Source organism: Clytia hemisphaerica, unplaced genomic scaffold (genome assembly GCF_902728285.1).
Source record: "Clytia hemisphaerica strain Z4C2 unplaced genomic scaffold, Clytia hemisphaerica genome assembly, whole genome shotgun sequence".
Lineage (NCBI taxonomy): Eukaryota > Metazoa > Cnidaria > Hydrozoa > Leptothecata > Clytiidae > Clytia > Clytia hemisphaerica.
Window position 1 is genome coordinate 606407 of NW_027104090.1, and position 15864 is coordinate 622270.

General features: G+C 36.2%; 2 protein-coding genes across 2 annotated transcripts; both read left to right on the forward strand.

Annotated features, from left to right (window-relative positions):
• The first annotated feature begins 10198 nt into the window (after nt 1-10198).
• On the forward strand, nt 10199-11321 carry LOC136812710 (uncharacterized). The gene is made up of 3 exons (XM_067069234.1): nt 10199-10280; nt 10509-10943; nt 11158-11321. The coding sequence occupies exons 1-3, from the start codon at nt 10229-10231 to the stop codon at nt 11319-11321; spliced, it is 651 nt and encodes a 216-aa protein (XP_066925335.1). The 5' UTR covers nt 10199-10228.
• On the forward strand, nt 11268-13304 carry LOC136812723 (uncharacterized). Its single transcript, XM_067069248.1, has 3 exons — nt 11268-11827; nt 12000-12168; nt 12407-13304. The coding sequence occupies exons 1-3, from the start codon at nt 11501-11503 to the stop codon at nt 12508-12510; spliced, it is 600 nt and encodes a 199-aa protein (XP_066925349.1). The 5' UTR covers nt 11268-11500; the 3' UTR covers nt 12511-13304.
• Nucleotides 13305-15864: the final 2560 nt, after the last annotated feature.

The following is a 15864-nucleotide window of genomic DNA, read 5'->3' on the forward strand; positions in this document are numbered from 1 at the left end:
TCCTCCCGCAGGAGGAGGCAAGGGAAGAAATACAACCAAAAAGGTCAAAAAGGATTAGAAAAACCAGACAGCGATACATCGAGATCTGCTGATCTTCCATAAGGACTACCAATATCTATCATTGGTCTCAGCGGCTCTCATTGTTCCTGTCTGCACCTCGTCCATATAATAAATTTTTCCTTTCTTTTCCTAGAACATGGGCAAGAAAACCCGAACAAAGAAGCAAATAAAATTTTACAGACACCTTTGGCCGACAAACAAGGAAAGCAAAGACACATTCAAATGATGTGAGAAGAGTCGTACTTAAGAATGTAGAGGAACCAAAGCGCACTGTTGTGATTCCGCCTAACGTTGAAGTTATCAATAGCGACGATGCTATATCGATCACGACATCTGATAATGACTTTAATTGATCGTGTTTAATCAATTTAAATCGCGTTACACACAATAATTTCATGATTTTTTTTGATTTTTTTTATACTCCCATATACATATTTATTCATTTTTTTATTCCTATTTTTTCCATTACATTTGCAGCATTTGGTACATATGTCATTTATAATTTATCAAAATATATATAATTTATTATATATGGTAATGGTCATGATGTATTTTGTCTAATTTTCTATCCTATTCTATTTATTTTCAGTCAGGGTCAATAAATAATACTAAACTAAAACACAATATTGACATATTATTCTTCCGACCTTCAGAGCTTTATAGCGTGTCGGAAGAAAATTTCTACATCGAGTACCAGATAACGTTCATCTATGAGGTCGCTCTTCGTGCCTAGCTGAAAGCGACTGGACTTGAGCGTGAAGTGGATTGTAATCAGAAAAACCGCGGGGTTTCGTTTTCGATTTCTCCATTTCTCTTGGGAAGATGTTATATCGGATGGTCAATCGTCACCTTCTTTTCTTTCCCATCTCTTATCCTATTTTTCTCATTTCTGACTGTCTGAGTTTCTGAGACTTAGTTTCTCATTTCTGACTGAGTTTTCATACCTGTCAATCATTTGTCCATCAATTTCGACCAGTCTAATTTTCGCACCGAGTGGGATTCGAACCACCACCAAAGAAAGACTTATCTGATATTCCGATGGCGTATTGGCGGCCGCCCACGCTAAAGCTCTAAAGGAGCGGGCCAATATACCATCGGAGAGAAATAGTAGTCATCCATTGATGTGCCGACATAAGTTTAGCCCTCATTTTCGGGGCCGTGCTGAACGCTCAAAAATTGTTTTTTTGAGATCTGGCGCCTCAAAAAGAACGTCAAATCACTGTCGTTAGTTACCACGTCATGAGTATATCGGCAAAAATTACAAACAACATGGCTGATGTAACTTTCAAAAAATGTGTGCTGTTATAGTTGTTTTTGGTTTCTTTTGATGGATTTTTTGTAGTTTAACTGTACTTATCACTCCCTGAATATTAGTTTTAGTATCCAGTGTAATTTCTGTATGTGCACCAACCCAAAAAATGTGTTTCTACCACATAAAAGTTGATAATCATAACTTTTGTTTTTGTTTGTTTTGATATGGCTGATTTTTTCTCCCGGGGGGGGTACTTAGGCAAATGGAGGGTACGGTATGTACCGCCCTTAAGGGTACCTTTTTTGGACTTCCAAAGTCCCGCTAAGGGTCGGAAAAATCAGAAAATCAAATTTCAGTCCCAGTAAGGGTCGGAAAAAAAGGAAAATTTCTACTTTTTACACCCTGAAAGATCGAAATTTGGTCAAAATTGGTCAAATTAGTCCCGCTAAGGGTCGTAAAATTCCCAAAATTTTCCTTTGTTTTCTCCTTTTTAGTCCCGGTAAGGGTCCAAAGTTCGAAAGTCGGGCGGCACCCCCCCGTCAGCTCGCAAGCCTAGTACCTCCCCGGGTTTTTTCTGCACTTTCTCAAATTTTATACCATTCAAAGACCAAAGAAACTGAAGCAGGTATGTTCCTATGGGCTTAGGCTTTTATCAGTAACTTTCATGTTGTTATCTATCTTAGACCGTCCTCCAAATATAACTGTTGTCCACCGGCCGACAACCGACAAACCGACTTCAGTGTTCCAGAACTGAAGTTTTTTGGATAAAATCTTTATTAAACTTCACAAAAGTGTTCATTGAGGGTTAGTATTCATTTTCTATAGCTTTAGTTTTTCTTTTAGTGTTATTTATAGATGCTGATTATGACTTTTCTCTTCTTTCAGGCTTTTTTTGTGTACAATGTTATTTCTACTTTGTTTTTGCTTCTGTGATCAGTTTAAAGAAGGAAAATACTTATTTGAGTATTTCTACATGCCCTCCTTGTGAAAAGAATGATAATATTTATCATGATTCCTTCTCCAAAAAGTTTTGTATTTGAATTTATTTCGTGAAACCTTTTGAAGTTTTTTCTGACCCAAATTTTGTCGGCCATGACACCTTCCCTGTCCAAATTGCACTCGGGCCCATTTTTCTAAAAAATTACGCGGTCAGGCGAAATTCCGTAATGTATTTCTTCCAGATGTTGAAAATTTTCCCGACCTTCAGAGCTTTAGCTAGCCTGTCAGACGAAAACCGCTTTTTTATCGCGATTTAATAAAACAAAGAAAAAATTTGGTTTGTGGGAAGGTACTGGCTAAGCTTTAGCGTGTCGGAAGAAAATTTCTACATCGGGTGCCAGATAAAAGAAAGACCTTCTGCTTCGGACGCCAGCGCTCTATCCTATGAGCCATCGTCGCACAGCAGAATTACGCAATTCATAACATATTATACCGAACTGGCAAAAGACGGGGGTAATATTATTATAATATGGGTAAAAGTACCCCTTTTTTAAACCTGACTGAAATTCGAGCCGTTACTTGCAACCCTGCGGGGCCCAAGGCGCCGAGTATGCACCCGGCACAGTGACAAGCCGTTACTAGAAATCCTGACCTAAGCAATTCCAAACAACAAAACCCCCGGAAAGGTGACTATCAGCGATCCGTGAAGGTGACTTTTGGCCATCCGATCTAAGAGCATCCGCGTATCTCTTGAGAGGTTGGCAGACGATATCATCCACCAGGATGCAAGTGAAATTTTTCAATCTGCGGACCTAGACAAGCGGTTAAGCATTGGGTTTGTAAACCAAGGTTGCTTGTATTTGGTGGTTCGAGCCGGGGTCTGAGACCAATTTCACCGGTACGGTCAAATCTCAGAAAAATACTTAGAAAACAGTTAGAAACACTAGAGAAAGTCAGAAAATCAGGATAGAAGATAGGAAAGTAGAAAATAGGGGGAAAATAAGAGAGGATGCATCCTGGTGGATGATATCGTTTGCCAACCCTCTTGAGATCGCGAAGAAAAGATACGAGAGGGAAAGAAGTTACTAGTGTATATGTATAAGAATTGCGAAGCGATCCAGGCAAGTCACTCGATTCGCAAGTTGCAAGCAAAATATTTAAATTTATAGGGTCATACTACACTAGAAATTGTGAGTTGAAATAGGTAATCGATCCGTAAATTAAACCCTGCAAAAAACCGGGAACTACTGAGGTCCAGAAAGACCGAACCCTTTAGAGATTTATACAAACACGTTTACTTCTACGAACTTGAGGAACTTTATACAAAAAAATGTTCCTTTAATCCATTATTATTTTCTCTACTCTCTGAGAATATTCAATGAAAAGTTCATTAATCGTTTTTGCTCGGGAAAGCTTGTCTACCTGAAAGGTTTTATTTTTACATAAGTGTTCCCGTTTCATATCAGACACATATTTCATATCAGGACAGTGTCTTCCTATTGTTATATTCCGCTGATATAAGCAAAAAGGTTTTTCTTTTCCTCTTTCTTACCAAGATTGCTCCACATCTGTGTCAATTCATGTGAAAAAGCTTTCGAATTAAAATTCACGAGTACAGTTAAACAAGAGATAGCACTCTTATTTAAGAACTTTCGAACCTTTCTAATTTTAAATTTCGAACATTCCAAAACTTTTTCCAAATTGCAATTTTTTGTAAACACCCCTTAATCTAACGAAAGAACTAACATAACACCACTACAATGCTGGACAAAAGGTTTGTAGACTTCTGCAATATTTGCAAAATACTTCAATATCGATCAAAGACAAGTTCCCAAGAGGTTCTGGGTGCTTTCCAAACCTATCCAAAGCTGTTCTAAGTCTTACAAAGTCACCCACTGCAGTCTAACCGCAAGGGCAAACCACAAGTGCTTGGTTAACTGGCTTACACCAGTATCAAAACGCTGATTTTTTGCTTGTGGTTCCCTCAAAAGCAATTCAAAAGCAATGCAACGACTTCAAAAGTGTTTTTCTTAACTTCCATCCCCTTTCAGACACATTGAAGAGTCATTTTGCTCTATTTCTCATCATTTTTTACTGAAATTCCATTTGTCTACAACCTTTTGTCCGGCATTGTATGTCACAGATGCGCTGGGAAACTTTGTCCCCGGAGGAAAAATACCCTAGAATTTAATCCCCACCACTCATAATTCAATTTTAAAAGATTGGAGTTCAAAACCATCCCACTGGATTTTGGAACAGAAGAATTTCCATCCTGATTAGGATTTTAATAGGAAATTTTATCCCCACTAAGGAGCCCCTAAGGAAAAAAGGTTCCACCGGGCTGTGAGACTGGGGTGTGGACTAGTTACAGTAAACAAAAAAGTTTCACTTCAGTAAAAGTCTTTGATCTGTGCCAAATAATTTTATATAATTAAAAGGCTTTATATTTTGCAAGATGATCCCCCTCTAACTAGCCTATTCAAAAGGTCTCCCTTGCACTTAAACACCACCATCTCAATAAACCATCGAGACAGGGATGTGAAATACAAAGGATTTCAAGACTAGAATTTAATGGAAATAAACCAGCTGCGCTGGAAGGTCAGCCCAATAAGCTTAAAACGATAGAAGGAAGTACAATCAAGAAACCTAATTCGTTGTTAAAGTCAAAGAGGTTGAAAAGCTCATTTTGGCTGAAACTTCTGGTCAAAATTTCTGGAAATCGTGTCCTATTTAGAGAAAAATTTTCGATTTTCGTGATTTTGGGACCATTTTAAAGACTAACTTATGAATTTGTACCCCTCTTAGGCTTCTGCTCATCCTCTAGCGAATAAAGTTTCTTATAGGAAGTATAGGTCTGCGAATCAGACTATACCCCTCTGAGAGACTTTCGAGGCCTGAAAAAAGGTACCCTTATGGTTCGCATCCATTTTGCCTAAGTAAACCCCCGGGAAATTTCACCTAAATCTGTTCGTTAGAATATCTTAAACTTGTTCGTTAGAATGTCTTAAACGATGTTCACTGTTCACTGCAGCTTTCGTCACATTTGTCAGTTTGATTTAAATGACGTGTTGAACCAAGTAGGCCCCTAGTATAATGTGAATGAGTAGGGGCATTTTATATTGAGGAAGTTGCGTCGAAAATTCCGTCCAGTTTCGATAACTCAATCAAAAGTTATGATGATTCCACACTTTGACGTTCATTTCTCTGCTTTCTAACACACAAAAACTCTCTCCAGACAAGAAAGCCTCAAAACCAATCATAAAAAACTTTCTTTTATACTCTCTATTTATTTACAATGCATTATGTAGCTTCTTTCAATTTATTGAATAAACAAAAAATTTTCATTTTTACTACTTTCTTCTTTTACATAGTGTTCTTTTATTATTCTTATATTATGCGCAAATCTTAATAAATGAAGTGTACGATGGCTCTGTGGGAGAATTTCCTCTCCATTTCAAATTCTCTTTTCCTTTTAAAACAAACAATAGGTTCTATATTCTCAACTTCAGTTGAGCTACAATCTGACAATGTCTGTCTGTGTGTGTGTGTGTGTGTGTCTGTCTGTCTGTCACAAAAACTTTAGGGCAGCCTGGAGACTTCAAAAATGCTTGGATTTGGCTGAAATTTGGCACACTTGTTCCTTGGGTGAATATCTGGGGGTGTTTTTTTCATTTTTTAAAAATTTTGATTTTTGGGGCCTGGGGACGAGTTTTTCGTCAAAACGAGGCTAAAACTTTGGGGCAGCCTGGAGACTTCAAAAATGGTCGGATTTGGCTGAAATTTGGCACACTTGTTCCTTGGGTGAATATCTGGGGGTGTTTTTTTTATTTTTTGAAAATTTTGATTTTTGGGGCCTAGGGGAGAGTTTTTCGTCAAAACGAGGCTAAAACTTTGGGGCAGCCCGGAGACTTCAAAAATGGTCGGATTTGTCTGAAATTTGGCACACTTGTTCCTTGGGTGAATATCTGGGTTTCCTTTTTTTCATTTTTCAAAAATTTTGATTTTTTGGGCCTGGGGACGAGTTTTTTCGCCAAAACGAGGCTAAAACTTTGGGGCAGCCTGGAGACTTCAAAAATTGTTCGATTTGGCTGAAATTTTGCACACTTGTTCCTTGGGTGATTATCTGAGGACGTGTTTCTTTTATTTTTCAAAAATTTTGATTTTTGGGGCCCGGGGGCGAGATTTCGCCAAAACGAGGCCAAAACTTTGGGGCAGACTGGAGACTTCAAAAATTGTTCGAGTTGGCTGAAATTTTGCACACTTGTTCCTTGGGTGAATATCTGGGGTTCTACAATTGGGCCTATGAATAGTTTGAAGGCACTGAAGTTGAGCCCAGTGCGTTGCGCACGTTCGACTATTGTTTAACAAAAGGAGAAGTGAATTTCAAAAGGAGAATTATTTTCACCTTTTGTCAAAAGGAGAATTTTTTTGACTTCACCTTTTGTCAAAAGAAGAATTTTTCCACCTTTTGTCAAATGGAGAATTTTTTTCACCTTTTGTCAATAGGAGAATTTTTTTCACCTTTTGTCAAAAGGAGAATTTTTTTCGCCTTTTGTCAAAAGGAGAATTTTTTTATAGCTTGGATTTGGATTTTTAGACTAGTCGTCATGCATTTTAGCTTTAGCCTTGAATTTTAACCTTAACCTTAATCGTGAGTTGATGAGGAAAAGCTTAGTATTTCCCGATGTCTTCGGACCATCTTTAATCTGGCGTTTGTACGAAAACCTACTCTGTACCAGAGCGTATCTCACGATTAACGTAGCGTACCAATGAATTTTGAAATTAGCCATAGATATTGTAGACTGGAGTCGTTTATAATACGTGTAATACTAATAACACCAATAATAATAATAATAAAACGGGATTTAGTTTGTATAAACGACTGGAAGAATCCGGTGTTCCAGCCTTATAGATACAGGGGCTAGCTACGCAGAAACTTGCGTAGTGAGAAAACAATTTATCAAGCAACAACAAACTCTCAAAACGAAATCAACTCAAATGAAAAACTTTCAATACACAAATCCACACATATTTTTTTTCTCAAGAATTATCTTGAGCAGGAAAAAATTGTAATTGCAATATTGACACTTTTCTTTTGTTTGGAGTTAGTGCACAAAGGTTTCTAGACGACTAAAATTGTTCCCTCCATTACTTTTTGTTTTATTTCTAATATGTATAAATTAGTCGTCTAGCTTGCTAGACTATAGATATTGGGTTTGTGTACAGACAAACGAAAACCATGCGGCCCGCGCAACTTATGTAGAAAACAATTTGCTTCAAATTCTACATAGGAGATTCACTTCTATCATTCGGCTTTACTTCATTTTTCCCTTCCTCACTCTAAATGCGGTCCGTTTTGTTTCTGGGAAATCTAATAAAGGTTATCATGCCATGGCCTGGCTATTAGCTAGTACTGTTCATATTCAACACGAATGATTGTCCACACACGTGCGCATTCCCTTAGAATTCCCATTTCCATTTTGTCAAAAGGTGAAGTGAAAAAAATTCACCTTTTGTGTTAAAAGGAGAAAAAAATTCACCTTTTGTGTTAAAAGGAGAAAAAAATTCACCTTTTGTGTTAAAAGGAGAAAAAAATTCACCTTTGTGTTAAAAGGAGAAAAAAATTCACCTTTTGATTAAAAGGAGAAAAAAGTTCACCTTTTATATTTCACTTCTCCTTTTCATTAAAAGGAACGGAGAAATTTTGAAAAAGAGAATAAAACCGCTTTCAGAGCCATCGTAGAAGTGACGTGTTTCTTTTCTCTTCCAATAGAAAATATTTTTCGCGCCAAAGTTTTACCGATAACTTGTTTTCCAAAAATAATCCGAAATCGGATTTAAAAAACAAATCCAAATGCGCTGCGGATGCTGGAAAAAAAATCGTGGAACCATAGTTATAAGCGAACAATAGCGCTATTGTTCTCCGGCCCCGATGTTATTGAATTTGATGTTGCTCGGGTCCAATCTTCCGAACAGTCATAAACAAACAAGATGGCGGAAATTTTGCAATGATTCTGTGCCTTATTCTGATTATGTGCTGAATTATTTTGTTGTTTTTTTCTAAATTTTGGTAATGCCTGGAGACTACTGTTCTGTAGTTGGGTGCAGAACCTCCAGAAGTACTGGAATATCTATTTTTAAGTTGCCTCAAGACCAAGGTGATCTTAAAACAAAGCAATGGAGGGCAGCAGTTTTGAATTTTATCACAAAGGATAGAGCGGCTTGTTCGAAACACGGGTCACGGGTCACGGGTCCGGGTCACGGGGCACGGGTTACGGGGCACGGGTTACGGGGCACGGGGTGACGGGGCAGCTCAGATCAAAGTAATTCAAACAGAAAATGTTTTAAAAACACTAAAAATTATCGAAAAAATCAATTTTAAGGTATTTTATCTACGAATGACTATTTAAAACGCTAAAACCTAACCACGTGCTTTCCACGTGCTTTCGAAGTTTGCGTCGTGTATAATGCAGACCAGAAAACACCGCAACATATTACATACATATAATAAGCTTATATTATCAATAATACACTTTTAGTGTTATATGTATGTTATATGTTATACGTAAGTAATATACATATTACAATTCTCATCGCCTGAAAAGCAAGCTTTCTCAAGAAAATGATAGTACGGCTATTGTTAAATCATATCTCATTATATCCCCTCCATCACCTTGAGTATGAATATAATTTTAATGGATAATAACGTAGAAATAATGGTATTTTATAAATGTGTCAACATTTTCCACCTACCATTATGAACTTTTAATAAAAATGACGTAATTATACTCATATCTCTAAAACCACTATCTTGCAGCATTTAATCGTTTTCAAACATGTCAATCTATATCCAGTCACATGATTAGCATCCTATTGAGTATGAAAAAACATTTTGCTGTAAATTGGTTCAGAGGCCTTATATTTCATGATTTTGACAATATTTTTGTCATTCAATATCATTTTTTCAAAATTTGTGGGTGACATATTATTTAAAAATTTTCATGATAATACTATTACTAGTATATAATTGTTTCAGACTTACTATACTAGTAGTATTAGTACTATTATATGTGTCATGGTTATGTAGTACGTGTTATGAATTATACGTCATGATATCGTTATATTTTTTCCGGTCTGTAAATTGTATGCCCCGTACCCCGTGACCCGTGACCCGTACCCCGTGCCCCGTAACCCGTGACCCGTGACCCGTGTTTCGAACTAGCCGAAGGATAGAGTGGTAGGTAGACAAAAAGTTCCAAGCTCAAATTGACAACGACAGAGTTCGTATTTGTGCAAGGCATTTCACAGAGGATTCAATGTGGCATTGTAAGTATTTCACATACTCTTACTCATACTCCTAAAGGCTCTAAAATTTTTATACAGATTTAGTCTAATGAAGGAAAAAGAATCACATCCCTCTGATAATTTAGTGCACTTTTTATCTCCTTTTTCTTTAAAGGTATTACTAAATTATTAAAGGCTGACAGGCTGATATTTAGTAAACAAAAGTCCATATTAATCTTACAGTAAGTAGATGCTGTGGCTAATAAAAATTAGGTAAAATATGATTATAAATGTTATTATTTCCTTTAGATGTATCTCGGAAAGCACTGAAAGAGGGTGCAATCCCTACATTGCATGCCCCTCAGAAGTCAATACAAACGGCTCCAAAACCTGAACGATCAACATCATCAATCAATAAACGAATCACGGTACAAGCCCAACAGCAGAAAGCAGCATTGTCAATACCGACACCACCAGCATACAAAGATTATGATAACTTTGTAAAACGGGTAGAAAAGTTGAGCCTCCCTCCTTCATGGTCACTCATCATTTATGTCAACTATGTAGAAGAAAAATCAAGAGTTTGTTCTGCCAGAATTCGAAATTTTTACTAACTCCAGCTTGAACATTGTTGTGCGATATTTTGGATGGATGCTTCCTTTGTCTTCTCTACCAGAGAATTCATTCCGCAAGATGACTCTCACCAACTTTTTGGGACAGCTTGAAGGATATAAAGTTTGTCAAGGTATAAGTCATGCCTTTATATGCTATTATCAGATTATTTCTAGGATCTATCTAATGACATATTATTAATCTTGACCCTATCCAGCATGTGATATCTTATACAGTGACTCAAAGTAATTGTCAATCAGAATGGTATAGGTTTCTTTAACACCTAGATCTTGTCTTAGGAATATAAAATCAAAATTTTTGTCAAAAATATTGAAAAAAATTATTTTTTTTAAATTTTCAGGTGTTAATTTGGTGGAACCTGAGAAAGCATATCATCTGCAACATCATATCATTCCACGTAATTTTATCTTTGATCATTTATCATCTTCACAAGCCTGTCAGCCTGTCAGCGAGATGAAGTTCATTCGTGCAAGCAAATGCTCTATTTTGACTCATACCGATGGTCCATGTCAACATTGTCAAAGTCTTAGTGTAGTCACAAGATCGCAGGAAGCTAAGAAACGAAAAATTGCATCCACTCCTGCAGCACCAAGAGCTCCCCTTTCAGTCACCTCAGCTGAGAGACTAGCTTTAACAGTGAAACAAAATAGGGAGGTTATCCAATCATTGATTTCGCAAAATGAAAAGCTGACTGCTCAACTAAAAGCTTCGATATGTTCTAGATCTGTTCCAGTCCAGAAAGATTTGAGTGACGACCTGGTTGATATCTTTGAAGGTTAGTCTCATGCAATAATCCTAATAATTGTATCAACTTCATCGAGTGGTTTGTTAAAAGCTATTTTCTTATTTTTTGACTTTTTTCTTTTTAACAAAAGAACTTAATAATGAGTTATATATTTTGTTAAGGCTTGAGTCAAGATATAACTTTTGATGGTGAAACTAAAAAGTATTTGATCAATAATTTTGAATTATTGTTTACTTATATGTAGGAATTCCTGAGGACAAGGTGCCCCCCTTCATGCGCCTCTTTTGGACTGAACAGCAAAAGTATCTACGTACCGACAAGAATCATCAGTTGAGAGATACCACCCAGATATCATCAAATTTTGCCTATCAATCTCAGCCAAATCATCTGCTGCATATGACCAACTAAGGTTAAATAGTAAAGATGGCTCAGGGATCTTGGTTCTCCCTTCCCAAAGAACACTTCGTAACTACCGGAATCATATCAAACCTCAACAAGGATTTGATCCTAAAATTGTTGCTGACTTAACTGAGAGAACCAAAAAATTTTCAGAACGCGAAAAATTTATATCTGTGGTTATTGATGAGATGAAGGTTCAAGAAGATCTGGTTTGGGATCGCAGCACTGGAAAGCTTATTGGTTTTCTCGACCTTGGAGACACTGCTATCAACGAAAGCACTATATCCAATGAAACAAAACTTGCAACCCATGTCATGGTGTTCCTTGTGAAGAGTGTCATGAATCCACTCTCGTTTAGCTTTGCAACCTTTGCAACCGATACTGCTTCATCTGCCCAAATCTATTCTTTGTTTTGGAAGTGTGTAAGCATACTGGAAATATCATGTCAGCTTAAAGTAATTGCAACAGTTGCTGATGGAGCTTCAACCAATCGTCGATTTGCTAAAATGAACAGGGTAAGTTGCAGAGAAACAGCTTTAAAAAACTCATTTTGAAAACTAGTCCTCTATTTTAGTTTACTTGGTACTATTAGACATGTAGATTATTCTGAAAAATCACAAATTGAAATTTACCACACATTTTATGCACTAGCAAAACTTTTTTAAACCCAAACTTTTATTATTTTAGGATCAAGATGATGTCAAGTGTAGTGAAGTCGTTTATCGTACCATCAATGTATATGCACCCGAACGATACATTTACTTCTTTGCAGATGCTCCTCACTTAATAAAGACATCACGCAATTGTTTGTGGAAATCAGGTCAAGATGGGTCAGCAAGATTTATGTGGAACAATGGTAAGTACTGATAATACTAATCAGGATATTTTATGATAAGTTGACCTTTGTCGAGAAGATTCCAGCTTAAGAAAGAAATTAGGTAAATTGTCATACATCTACTCTACAGCTCATTATTACCCTACTTATATGTCTACACGGTTTTATTTAGAAGCACAAGCTAGATTTCTGTGATGTTAAAGGGTTTTTGTCAGCTGCTTCTCTATCCATATAGTGAATACTGTGTTTTGTTTTTAAGGCTTCTACATGATTTGGCGTCACATCAAAGACCTTTACAAGGAAGACATCGAATTTGGCCTTCAACTCTTACCCCACTTGAAATCTGACCATATCTACTTTTAAACTCGTATTCCTTGATGCGTGTCAAATTGGCAACCCAAATCCTGAGTGAAACAACAAGCGCCGCCTTATCAGTATCTGGACCAAAGGAAGCGAAAGGAACTGCCAATTTTTGTTTGCAGTTTGATAAATTTTTCGATTGCTTCAACGTCCAATTCAAAAGGAAACACATCACTTCACGTAAACCTTTCTTGAAACCTTATACGGCAGATTCTGAAGATGAAAAGGAAATAGAGCGCTGGAAATTTCTCAATGATTTCCTTCAATACTTGAAGGATTGGAGGAAAAGTATCGATGAAAGGCCTGGCGATTTCACACCAACACAACGAAACAATATGTTTCTGTCCCAGCCTACTTATGAGGGTATACAAATGTCCATCAATTCACTTAAAGAGATTGTACCTTATCTTCTAGGACAGGGATTTGAGTATGTGCTCACCGAAAAATTTTGTCAGGACGATTTAGAGAACTACTTCGGCCGACAAAGGGCAATTGGTGCAAGAAATGATGCTCCTAATGTTAAACAGGTCTTGTCTAATGATTCTTATATAAAGAATGGTTTCGAGAATGGACCTATCCGTGGTAGCAATTGTGAAAAATGAAATATTCATTTTTATTTACGATTTTTGAAATACAGTATTTGTTGTTGATAAAATGTAACTGATGCGAAAATTTACATCTTAATGTACAATAGCCTTTCATTTTGTAGTATATTACCATTTCATATAATATATGTACTAGATCATGGTTTCAGCCCCCCGCCCCAGAAATCTGGAGGGCACCTAGGCCAGGTTAGTAGTGGGGGCTAATTTTTTGCAATCATTAAGATTTTAGGAATGACAAAGGAACAAAAAGTGTCAATTCAAAAAAATTATCGGCTGAATAGGGGTACCTAACTCAAAGCAATTTCTCAAAAAAACTCGGGGGCACCATTCTGCAATGGGGGCACCTGAAAAGTGGGCTGAAACCATGTATATATTTCAAAATATTGAACTACTACTATTATTTTAATTTTGAAGAAAAGGCCAAGCAGTGACAATTAATTCGACAATATATGACTTTGGTGCATTTTCTCAAGCTACAGTAATTAGTTTTTCTTAAATTTTCTATTAAGGCCAGAGCATGTAATTATATTTTTTGAATTCATGTAAAAAACTGTAGATAGTCTTTTAATAATTAACAACAATTTTGATTTTCCTGTGTGCCGGTCAAATAATCATCACCACTAGGCTCTTTTATCAGATTTGTAACATTTACCAATATATAAGATGCAGTTTTAAATCTATTCAGTATATTAATCAGTGTGGTATTGTAAATGGTTTTCAATATATTTGAAAAAAAAATAACAACGAAAAATTTAATTGCTGCAAATAAATTTCATTGTACTCTTTTTAATTGAAATCAGTAAATAACACAACACTTTGTCATTAATCAGACAATATCTCAATTAATCAAGATCGAAAATAAGAAATACAAAATAGGAACAACAACCAAGGCAAACTTATACTAATTAGTGTTCAATGTTTGTCTTCTCAATCTTTTCAAGCTCATTTCTCAAGGAGTGCTTGCTAGATGCCTTATTGGCAAACTTGTGTTTCTCTTTAATGTTTTTAGCATAAGAGTGAGCTCTGATCCGCAAATATAAGCCAATTAATTTTTCCAGCAGGTCCATTTCAATGACTTTGTCCGGTTTGAACTCTTGGCATCTAAGAACAATGTCATACCAGCTTCGAATTCTCATACTTTTAAAACATGAGCTCAATAGTACAGGGTAGTTGATGTTGGCAACATGGGAGTTTGTAGCTTCACGAAAAGCAATCTCTACTTCCTTAAAAAGCTCAACTGCTTCCTTTCTCACATACCACATTCCTCCACGATCACGAGCCTTGACATATCGGTACTCATCTGTTGGGTCTATTTTGAATGCTCGTAGTATGGAGAGCATCATTTGAAATGCTTTCTCCTCCCAATGTTTGCTACGTCTTAATTTAGTGTAAATTTTGTGAAACACATGTCCAGATAAGCACTGAAGGGCCATGATTTCTCTTTCTGTGAGAGGTTTGACAACTTCTACATTTTGGGACATAGGTTTGACAAGGCATGCCAAACACCGAGACCCCAAATCAAAAAGGAATAAAGTGCAAAGCCTTTTATCTGTAAACTGGATCTTAAGTTTTGGCAAGATGTCAGCCTCAGACTTGATTACTTTTGTTTTAAAATGTTCTAGAAACTGTTCTCTGTCTCCTTTGAATTTTAATATATCATTCAACATGATGTCAAAAACACCAAAGTCTCCATCTTTTGGTCCAATATGAAAGCTATTTAACCCATTTCTAAATTCTTTGGGATAACACTCGTCATTCAACAATGCATCTTTGGCTTCCTTCATGCATTTTCTGATGTCCAGAGGATGAAGCTTTTTGGCTGCATCTGCTCTATCTTGCTTCTCAGCTTCCACCTTTTCGATAGCAACAATATCTACGTGTTTTGCTTGACGGTGTCTTCTTATGCCTCCTTTGGTCTTGCAAATTTTTCCACAAACATCACATTTGAACGACTGTTGTTTTACATTTTCAGTTAGCTGAAAAAATCAAGAAATCCAAGGTTCAGAATTTGATATAATATTAGGATGAAAAAGAGTAAAAAACAATGAATATGATAAAGTATCCAAAAATTTGTTGTAACTTTTTATCTAGAAAGGGTCACTTGGCATCTATACCCTAATTCTCTTATAACTATGGGCAAACTTAAAGAATCACCATCGCTTATTAGCAAAGTCTTCTGAAAGATTTCTTGAACCAATATTTATTTGTTATGACAACTTTGTGATTCCCAAACCACCCCAAAAATCATTAAGATTTTAGGAATGACAAAAGAACAAAAAGTGTCAATTCAAAATAATTATTCAGGTTCAGAATTTGATATATATAATATTAGGAAGAAAAAGAGTAAAAAACAATGAATATGATAAAATATCCAAGTATAAGTAATGAAAATCAAAATTTAAAATACTATTTTGACAATTTATCCCTTTTATTTCATACCTCAGATTCCATTGAATTAATTTCTTTTATTATATCTTCGTTTTGGTCAAAAAAGCCTGAGTCAAGTAGATCCAAAACGGTTTCAAAACCAACAATGTCACTGGAAGAAGAAGGATTTGCGCATGCCATTTTTATAATTTTATCAATATAACGTTTAATTTAATCACCAACATATACTTTTGATTTTACAGCTAAAAGAAAAGAAAGAAATGGACAGTGTTCAGTATAACAAATCTAGGTGCTGAAAGACTGCTGTCAGACTGTCTCCCCTCATGTATGCATATGCAATGTAATGATTATAAAAAAGCTAAAA

Coding starts and splice junctions, on each gene's coding strand:
- LOC136812723 (XM_067069248.1), top strand. CDS start 11,501: ATGAAGGTTCAAGAAGATCTGGTTTGGGATCGCAGCACTGGAAAGCTT. Junction 11,828..11,999: donor GATTTGCTAAAATGAACAGG/GTAAGTTGCAGA, acceptor TTATTATTTTAG/GATCAAGATGATGTCAAGTG. Junction 12,169..12,406: donor AAGATTTATGTGGAACAATG/GTAAGTACTGAT, acceptor TTTGTTTTTAAG/GCTTCTACATGATTTGGCGT.
- LOC136812710 (XM_067069234.1), top strand. CDS start 10,229: ATGACTCTCACCAACTTTTTGGGACAGCTTGAAGGATATAAAGTTTGT. Junction 10,281..10,508: donor AGGATATAAAGTTTGTCAAG/GTATAAGTCATG, acceptor TTAAATTTTCAG/GTGTTAATTTGGTGGAACCT. Junction 10,944..11,157: donor CCTGGTTGATATCTTTGAAG/GTTAGTCTCATG, acceptor ACTTATATGTAG/GAATTCCTGAGGACAAGGTG.